This window comes from Nothoprocta perdicaria, unplaced genomic scaffold, assembly GCF_003342845.1.
Source record: "Nothoprocta perdicaria isolate Ctin4 unplaced genomic scaffold, notPer1 scaffold_9, whole genome shotgun sequence".
Taxonomy (NCBI): Eukaryota; Metazoa; Chordata; class Aves; order Tinamiformes; family Tinamidae; genus Nothoprocta; species Nothoprocta perdicaria.
Window position 1 is genome coordinate 3,844,171 of NW_020456198.1, and position 10,042 is coordinate 3,854,212.

Consider the following 10,042-nt stretch of genomic DNA (forward strand, 5'->3'; position numbering starts at 1 on the left):
GCTGATTGAATCCCACCCACTGTCTGCCAACATAACACTTCGCTCCTTTTATAAAAGCACTTTGCTCGTAATAAGGAGGAGAAGGAGAAAAAAAAAAGCAGTTATGCTAAAGCAAATTTAGCTTGGAATAAACCGCACCATTAACACAGTGTTAGTTTCCGACTCCCCGGGCGGCCGCGGTCCGAGGGGCTGCGGTGCCAGGGACGTGATCCTGCCCTGCTGCGCGGCTGCAAGGGCGGTGCGGGTTCCCCTGCACTGTTTGGTGGGAGATGTTGCTACTGCTGTTTTGTAGAGTAGTCAGGGGGTTATTGCTTTGACTTGAAGATCTTTATGGAGAGCTTCTTGCACTCCTTTATGATTGGAAATAACCTCCTTTAATATGAAATAGCATGAGGCTCCATTCTGCTGCCTTTTCCAGCAAGGAGTAAGTCCTTGGCAAAAGCCGAGAACCTCCAAAGAATTAGGAAGGGTCTTAGTTTCGCTCACTGGAGAAACCCAACTGAAGTCCTTTCGGAAGCAAGCCCAGGTGTGTATTGCTCATGTGGGATGGCTGCTCGAGGCAAGTGTTAAGTGCAGTGTTAAGTGATGGTCACATGAAGTTTGAGGCAGGGAGCACTTAACTTCCAGGACGTGGCTTAATTCTGACGCTCTCCATGTGTTTGTCCCCCTGCTCAAGGCATCGACCAAGGCCAGATGACGTACGACGGGCAGCACTGGCACGCCACCGAGACCTGCTTCTGCTGCGCCCAGTGCAAGAAGTCCTTGCTGGGCCGCCCCTTCCTCCCCAAGCAAGGGCAGATCTTCTGCTCGCGCGCGTGCAGCGTTGGCGACGACCCCAACGGCTCCGACTCGTCGGACTCAGCCTTCCAGAACGCGCGCGCCAAGGAGTCCCGCCGCAGCGCCAAGATCGGCAAGAACAAGGGCGGCAAGGGCGAGGAGAGCGTGCTCAACGCGTGCGGCCAGCTCCAGGTGACCTCCAACCGCCTCTCCGCGGACGTGGACCCGCTCTCGCTGCAGATGGACCTGCTGAGCCTCTCCAGCCAGACGCCCAGCCTCAACCGGGAGCACCTGTGGAGGAGCAGGGAGGAGCTCTACCACTACGGGAATAAAATGGAGCAGAGCCAGAGTCAAAGTCCTCTGCAGCTTCTCAGCCAATGCAATATAAGGACCTCGTACAGCCCCAGCCAGGTGCCAGCCTCCCAGCCGGACTTATGGGCTAAACATTTCAGCAACCCCAAGAGAAGCTCCTCGCTGGCCATGAAGGGGCACAGCAGCAGCTTCATCCAGGAGGACTACTACTCGGGAAGGCTCCGCTCGCAGGAGAGCTACAGCGATATGTCCAACCAGAGCTTCCCCGAGACCAGGGGCAGCATGAAGGTCCCCAAGTACGAAGAGGAGGAGGAGGAGGAAGGCGGGATGCCCACACAGCAGTGTCGGACCCGGCATCCCATCAATGCACTTAGCTTCACGGAGGACCTGACGCCCACGGAGCAGACCCCGCGTGGCTCCATGGAGTCCCTGGCGCTTTCCAATGCCACCGGTAGGTCCCCATGGCACGGGCACATGGGACGGGGAAGTAGACTGGCCCGGGAGCATGTTTGGGTGATGATCAAAGGTTTGGGCTGCCCGTTTGCCTCTGTAGCATGTCAGAACAGTCCCAGGGCCTGCAGCAAGGCCTGGTGAGGACGAGGAGCTTCCCAAGTGGAGCGAGCTCACTGAGCCAAAGGGACATGTGGTGGTGACAAGGGCGTTTGCACATGACCCACAGCATTGCGTTGGACAGGGCCACCCGTACATGACCTGTGACACCCGTGTCTTGCCATCCAGGCTAAAGATAACCCAAACATTTCCTCCCTCCATCAGGGATCTCCCAGGTTTCTCCAAGCACCCAAGGGGGAGGCTGACGGGTTTGCTCTGCCTCCTGCTCTGCTGGTGCTCCCTGCACGCTCAGAGCCTTAAGTAAACGTTTTTGGTAATGTGAAAAACCTCTTTTGCACATTTAAAAAAGAAATAAAAAGAAAACAGCCTGCTCCCTTGGGCTGCATTAAGCCCTTTGCAGGCGCAGCCTCCCCACGGAGGCAGAGCGCGGTGCCTGCCGGGCCCCCATGGCCACACTCTTCCTGCCTTTCCCTTGCTTGGCCTTTCTGCATAGCACAAAACAAATGTTTCCAAGCTCTTTAATCCTCCCCTTTGAGCGGAGGAGAAGCAGCAAGGCCAACTCCTAAAGCAGAGACAGATCCCAGTGCTCAGCATCTAAAGAGCTGCTGCGAGCAGCCACAGAGGGCTAAAAATATTTGTGAACGCTTTGAAGTTGGCCCACTTAACCCTTTGTGCATGTTGTGCAGTCATCAAGCATGTTACTAGTTAAACCAGATTCCTTCCCCTTTATACACAGCTCTTATTCTTACTTCTCATCCTGTGGCAGGGGAAAAAAATGGGCAGGACACTTTTCCTCTCCAGCCTAGGCCTTTTCCCATGAATGCCTCCTAAGGAAATACTCTGTGGCCATCTGGCTCCGAATGCGTTTGGGTTTCGTGGGCTCAGGAATGCGTACGTGTGCATTAAGGGCATGTCCAGTGGGTATCAGGTTGGGTGCAAGCCCTGCACGATGGTGTTCTTCTGGAGTCTGCAATACTTTATATTATGGGACGCCTGTGCTCCTCTGGCACATCTAATGCCTTTTGCTCCAGAGTCCCTTACAGAAAACTCCTTGGAAAAGATTCTCAAGTGTGGTGTGTTCCCCAGAGATCCTGTCTCCCTAGTCCTTTCCCGCTGCAGCCAAGTGTTGTGTGGCTTTGGGCATGTCCTGCTCCCATCCCTGCAAATTCAGGTCCATCTTTCCAACTTTTATCTCACTGCCAGCAACACGGAGGGTGTCCTGCACCTCCTAGCCCCCCACCAGGGGTTGAAAGCATCTGTGCATCCCTACCCGAGAAAAGGTGGGAGACAAGGAGATAACGGGATGGAGGGGACGGTTAAATATCCGTAGGGAAAGGAGAGACGTGACATGGAGAGGGAATCGGGAATCACTCTGGGAAGCTTCTTGGAAGCAAAGCCACAGGTTTCTAAAGCAGCTCGCGTTGTTAAAACCCGGGTTGTGCAAAACCCACGAGTGCAGCTGGTCTTGAGCAACACCGAGCATCCAGGAGCAATACATGGTATGGAGGTGGCTGTTTCCTATGTTGGAGATTAAGTGTAACAAGATAATCAGGGACACAGGTCATGGGACAAGTTGTTTAGCGACTCATATTTTGGTGAAAACTCATTCTCTCCATTTTAGAAGCCCCTTTTCCAAAATGCTGAGCAGAAGATCCACCAAAGGTACCCAGGCTTCCCTACACAGCTAAAATACAAGTTTCCTTGCAGACAGCATCAGCGTTAATGACTCGGTTCTTTGCTGCTCTTTTGAAGGAGTTGCTCAGCATGATGAGGCTTGTAATGAATTTAAGCAGCACCTCTGAAGGGTGAGGTGATAACATTTTTATTAATGCCTCAGATCTAATAATTTTCCTTGCTTTGGAAACTGCCTTTGCTCAAGCTCCGGGACTCGGCGCTGTGATAATAACAGGCAGCTCCTCCAGCATCACAGATGAAGGGAGGGAATTATTATCGCCTTTAATAGGCAGCATTTGAGGACAGAGGGATTTGGTCACCTGCCCGCAAACATTCTCTTTCTCTCTTCCCTTTGGAACCCAGGCAGGTTGTTAAATGGCAGCATCAGCTGCTGGGTGAATTTGTTGGCAGGATGTTGGCACAGGGATGTGGGGATGCAGCACTCGGGTGCCTGGTTCTCCATCCTTCCCTGCTCCAGCAGAGCAAGCTCCGTGGCAAATGCTTTGCAAATGGAAACCAGGCCGTGGTGCTCCTTGCTCCAGAAGGCCCTTTTCCACATGCTGAGCTCCCATAAATGATGCTGAGGAAGGGAAGCACAGAGGCTGCTCTGGGATATTCACTCAGTGACTTCCACCCAGTGTGTCCTTTGCAAGAAACTCCAGGTTCTCAGCCATGCCAAAACAAAACAAACAAACAAAAAACCAGTCACCACACCTCCTAAAATGAAATAATCAGTGCTGGATCCCTCTGATATTTTTATGGCATCGCTGAAAACGTTTTTTTATAGGGAGCCGAAGGGCAAACAGTCCCCGACCTGCAGAGCACATGTTAAGAGCTGACTGATTGCTCCCCAGCAGCAAATTTCGCTGTGATGTTTCTATTACAACTTAGCTAATAATTAGCAGGAGATGTCAGTAAAAACAGGTAACGACTGGGTGTGGAGGGGAGTCCCTGTCCTCTGCAGAGCAGGCTGCCTCCCCTGACCAGATGATGGCCCTTTTTCCCCTCTGGGAAGGAGTGTGATCCTACCAGAGGTCAGTCATTTCCCAGGCGATGCACAGTCGGACCCCAAAGCGTTGGGATGGATTCCCAGAGTGGAGCAGGTCTATGGGGTGCTTGCATAGCCCTCTGCAAAGGGCAGGCAAGTGCTCTGTGTTCCTGGCAGCCGGCTTAGAAAGCAAGAGCTGATTACTGCTGATTCCAGGCAGCCTTTTGCACAAATGCCAGCTGGTCTAATAGCCCACTTAAGGAAGTACCTGCAGGCTAAATTTTATTCTCCCGTAACAGTCTGTGCTGTTTGCAGAGAGCAAGAGTGTTTTGGATGTAAGCTCGCACTGAATGGCAACACTGGCATATGCAAGAGGAGAAATAGATTTTTAAGTGTTCCTTGAGAAGGTTAAGCTGGTCAAGGATAAGAGCAGAGCTTCGTATCGTTCCCCCCCTTCATGTGCTGTAGGTATAAATCCAGGGAAAAGAGCTGTTGAACTGGTGCAGCTGCCGTGTGGAATGCGATCTTGTGTGTGTGGCGCAAGCTTTTCTTACCGTCTCTATTGTAACGTGCCCAAAGGCCTCAACCAGCGTGTTTTTCCTGGGCTAAACAACTGTGATACATCCAGGAAAAAAAAAAAAAAGGGGAAAATGTATGAACACATACGTCATCTTTGATCCTTGCAGGACTGATTTGCAAAAGGGACCTAACAACCTAACTGCTGTTTGTCTCCACTCCCCTTTTCTCCTTCAGTGTTAGGAGAGGTTGAAAACTGTAGAACAACTATAACAACAAAAAAAAATGGTCCCCTTTGGTTTTGTGATACAGAGGAAGGAGCTGGAGTTATTTTCCAGAAGCGTTCGGTGGTTCATCTTCCTTCAGCTTCTTCTGCTTCTTGCTGACGCTGAGACAAAGTCCAACATCCAAGTTGGATCATAAAGTTGCAGCTGTCTCCTTTGCTTGAGGTGTGATGAGCAGCCAGGTGCTCAGCTCTACCTCTGCTGTGTTGAGAGCCTCCCTTTGCAATCCAGGGTGGCTGTTTGCATGCGCCCAAGTGGGCCGTGCTGGTTCCCTCCAGCCTCATGTTTAGCAGACCTCCAGCTGTCTGTATTTCCAACCTTGGGCTCCCCATACTCTTCTCCAACACCCAAGCTGATACTTGACCAACCTTCCCTTTCCTGAGCTGAATTCTCCTTGCGGCAGCTCCGAGGACCTGGAGGATAACGTGTTCCCCTCCTCTGTGCAAGCGGTTCCCTGTATTTGAAAGCTGTGATTACATCCCCTTGAGCCTCCGCCTCGCTAGACTAAACAACCCCTCTGCTTTCAAACGTTGCTCGTAAGTCGTGTTTTGCAGATCGCATTTTTCAGGCGAGCTGTTACTGCTGTCCCCTGCACTCGCTGCAGGCTGGAGCGCTCCTGGTGCTGGGGCTTTCCAGGGAGCACAAGGAGCATTTCCATGCTCCAAAAGACCCTCCTGGCTGTCACCAGGGAGGAGGCATCCCCAGCTCCTGGTACATCTTTGCTCCCGAGGGCGCTCTTGCGCCAGCGAGAAGGTGAAGCTGATGCTGAGAGCAGCTCTCTGGCCCAGCATGGAAGTCACCTCCTCGGCCTGGAGCCTGGTGCTCGTGATTGTGAGCACCACATGGTGCCCTGTGCGTCTGCAGGAATGCTTTTCATGGAAAGCGTGGCTTGTGGGGGAGCGAAAGGCATCCCTAGTGCGGGTAAAACCAAATTTGGGAGCTCCAGAGGAAGCGGGTTTGTAGGACAGAAGCTAAAGGAGCTTTTTCTTTCCGCTGAGGTTCCCCTCCTTCCCTCCTGCGGTGCCAGCACTCCTTCTACTCCGTTTCAAGCCCAATCGGAAAACCCAACCTCAGGAAGCGGCGTGAAATCCCAGGTGCTTTTTGAATGGACTTAGTTTAGACTCAGCAAAGCTCATCCCAGAGCTGGAGCTTCTCTGGTGCTTCCCCCGGCTCCACGTGGGCCACAGCAGGCTGAGCTCTTCCGCAGGGAGGCTTCTAGGTGTGCATGGGATATGTGCAGCCCGGGGCTGCGTATGGGCTGCACTCAACATTTTCTACCAGCAATTCCAGATCTTAAAAAAGTATGTGCTTAATTCTAACCAGGCCATCTGGATGCTCCACTAGGAACCCCCACAATCTCCTGGCCATCACAACTTATCATGCAGGAGCTCCAGCAGGAATGAGTTTGCCAGGATAGTGCTCACCCAAAGAGCGGCTGCAGGGGAGAGAAGAGCCCTTTCCAAAACAAAATGCATCTTTTCCTCTTTTATTTTAGAAGCTTTCACTTCTCTTAGGGCATTAGTTCACTTAACTTTTCTCTGCAATCATAAAGCCGAGAAACATCTTGACTAAAGCAGCAAGTTCCTGTTTCAGACTTTGCCTCCAGCAACTGGGACCCAGGGAATAAAGCCAAACAGTGCAAGAGCCGGGATAAAACATCCACGGCGCGTTATACTGAGGTGCCCGAGCCCTTCCTGGTGCTATGGAGCATAGGATCAGGCTGAGATGGGGTCTTTCTGGAAGATTTTACCCATTTTTGCAGTATCGGTTGATTGTTTCAAGGCTAATCCCAAGCAAACCTGACACAAGCAGAGCAGACCTTGCTCTTGTTAATGTTTGGCAGGCAGCAGCTAATGCCCAAGGAGCTGAAAAGTAAGCAGCTTTTGTTAAGGGCTCGCGGAATGCACCGTCCCGGGCTCCTAACGCAGCACGCGCTGCTGCCAGTTGTCAAACCTAGGTGGAGAGGGTCAGAAAATAGCCAGGGAAGCTGGTGGGCTCGCTCGAGGGAGGATGCTGTGCTGGCTTCTTGCATCCCTGCTGTCCCCACGAAGGCTTTCCCAGCTCATGGAAAGCACCTGTGGGAGATCAGGGCTGGTCGGTGTGCAGGGAGCCCCAGCGGATGCTTCTCCTGATGGGGAAGTTCATGGGGACTCCGTGAAAAGCTGGAGCTGTCCCTGCTGGCTCCGCTCCATGTCCGGCTCCCTGGATATCTGCAGCGAGCTGCTCTCGACCTGAACTTCCAGCTTTTTTTCCTACCTACAGGCAGCTCCGGTGGGTGGTCTGTGGCTTCGCTGAGGTTTTTGCTCCTTATGAACTTCAAGCAGCGAGATACAGTGCAAGCAGTGAGATATACAGTGCAAACTGTATGTTGAGATATATATGGTGCATGCAGTGAGATATATGGTGCCTGGGGACTTGCACTCTTCCCTTGCCAGCAGGAACCACAGGAGGACAGTTTGGTGGCAGGGGACAAGCCCATGTCCACATGTACCCATCTTCACCTAGCAGAGCATCATCTATGTGCACGTGGTCCTGTGACACGCACTTGGGACACATCATGCACGTTACTGTCCCCCTGGGACGTGTGGCCTGGGGACAAGCCTGGATTAGTTGGTGGCCCTGTTTTTGGCTCTGATTTTTGTTAACTTCTCCCAAAGGCGTCATCCCTGTGCAAGGTGTGGGTGCCGGATCATGGCACCCTAGTTATTTTAGCGCGCAGGAGACCTCAGGTTACCTCCGACGCACGAGTTTGTCGCAGGGTATCGCTAGTTATTCCTGTCAAGTCGCAGACAGCGTAGACATATGGGGAAGGAAGTCACGAAAAGCATCTACTGTTCCTTGGAGTCCAACTGAAAACACCTTAAATTGGTGTGAATTCCCCAAAGGGGGAACCAGCTGTTTTCTAAAAACAAACTTTATCAGCCTCTCGGGTGGTTCTTTAGGAGGGCATCTGAAAAACGAATTTTTTTCTAATACAGAAGTCCACAGTTTCAAAACCAGGTCCTCTTGCTGCACCTGTGCTAGTAGAAAATTTCTCATCTCTTCCCTTTCCCCCTTTCCCTGCGAAGGGCTCTCTGCAGACGGCGGGGCCAAGCGCCAGGAGCACCTCTCCAGGTTCTCCATGCCCGACCTGAGCAAAGACTCCGGCATGAACGTCTCGGAGAAGCTGAGCACCATGGGCACGCTCAACTCCTCGGTGCAGTTCCGCAGCGCCGAGTCCGTGCGCAGCCTCCTCTCCGTGCAGCAGTACGGGGCCGCGGAGCCGGCCCTGCGCGACCTGGCGAGCCCGCGGGGCTACCGCGAGCGGCCGCCGCACGGGCGCGTGCACCGCAGCTTCGACTACGGCAGCGCGGGGCCCGCGGGCGCGCTGGCCGCGCCGGAGCCCGCCCGGCACGCGCCGCTGAGCGAGCGCCCGCGCCGGCGAACGGGCGCGCGGGACGAGGAGCGCCGCGGCCGGCCGCACCGCCCGCGCCGCTCGCGCCGCTCCCGCTCCGACAACGCGCTGCACCTGGCCAGCGAGCAGTGCTGCCGCCTCAAGGAGCGGCCCTCGCTGCGCGCCCGCGACGACTACGACCCGCTCGTGCCGCCGCGGGGCTGCCGCGAGGCCCGCGAGCGCGGCGCCCACAGGGACCCCTACGGCCACTGCCCGCGGACCGTGTCGGACCTGGCGCTGCAGAACCACCTGGGCGAGCGCTGGGGGCCCTACTTCGCCGAGTACGACTGGTGCTCCACGTGCTCCTCGTCCTCCGAGTCCGACAACGAAGGCTATTTCCTCGGCGAGCCCATCCCGCAGCCCGCGCGGCTCCGGTACGTGACCAGCGAGGAGCTGCTGCACAAATACGGCTCCTACAGCGTGCCCAAGTCCTCCACCTTGGGCGCCCGGGGACAGCTGCACAGCCGGAAAAGGCAAAAGAGCAAAAACTGCATCATATCCTAAGGGCTCCCGCGCCGGGCGCCTCCAGAGAATGTAAATGAAACGCACCAACTTGCACTGTTTTAGATCATGTAAGCGCTTGTGTTGTGACAAAAAAAGGCCCGGAGAGTCGGGATTTGTAAGAAGGTTGTAGACTCGCTTCTATAAATAGTCATAATCGTGGGCACGGCGAATATATTTTGCACATCTTAACTTTTGAGGAAAAAAAGGAAGTTCACTTTAGCCTCTAATATTCACCTAGTAGTTTTCCCTCTTTCTCCTGGTTAGTGCCACCCTTTCGAGTTTCAGTTGCCACTGTTGACTGTAACCACCAGTTCACTAGTAGCTTTTTGCTCCCCACCACGCTTTTGTTTTCCATTGCCCGTTTTGGTAAGTAATTTGCCTCTCTCAGACAGTGTGGGAGTCTAAGTTATTTCCATGGTTGTTGTAAATGCAATGTAAATGAGAGTTTGGAGAAAATATTTTTGTATTTTGTAATATCAGAGGAATTTCTATATCTTAGGAATCACTGGGAAAACGCATGCACGTTCATAACTGTTTTCAGCCAGAACTGAGCAAGTGGTACTTTGGAATCTCCTTTTCATTTCATCATCAGATTTCTGAAGTATATCAGTGAATTTTTGAGTTATTTGTTTGAGGGTTTTTTTTTTTTTTAGTTTATTTTGTTTCCTGGTAAATGAAGAGAACATTTTCTGATTCATTAAATCTTGAAGAGGCCTCGGTGGCATTTTGAAGTCTGCTCACACCTGTGATTTTCAGGTACACTTTATCACTCAAAAACAGGAATCCTGACAGTTGCAAAAGTGACTTTTTTTTTTTTTTTTCCTTTTTTTTTTTGGAGCGGGGCGGGGGTTAAAGACCAGAACTACCAAATGTCTGCAAAGTTGTAAATGACCAAAGCCGGAGAAGGAATTTTACATCTCTGTAGAGAACGCCGAAGTTACTAAACGTCGAACTATTATTTGGAGTAAATAAAAGTGTAATGGT

The 10,042-nt window shown here is 52.7% G+C and overlaps 1 protein-coding gene across 1 annotated transcript in view; it reads left to right on the forward strand.

Annotated features, from left to right (window-relative positions):
• PRICKLE2 (prickle planar cell polarity protein 2) overlaps positions 1-9,803 on the forward strand; it is a 49,675-nt gene extending 39,872 nt beyond the window's left edge. The window contains exons 7-8 of the mRNA XM_026052687.1: positions 677-1,540; positions 8,190-9,803. Coding sequence (XP_025908472.1) covers positions 677-1,540; positions 8,190-9,058 — 1,733 coding nt within the window. The 3' untranslated portion in view covers positions 9,059-9,803. The remainder of the gene's footprint in view (positions 1-676; positions 1,541-8,189) is intronic.
• The last annotated feature ends 239 nt before the right edge of the window (positions 9,804-10,042 follow it).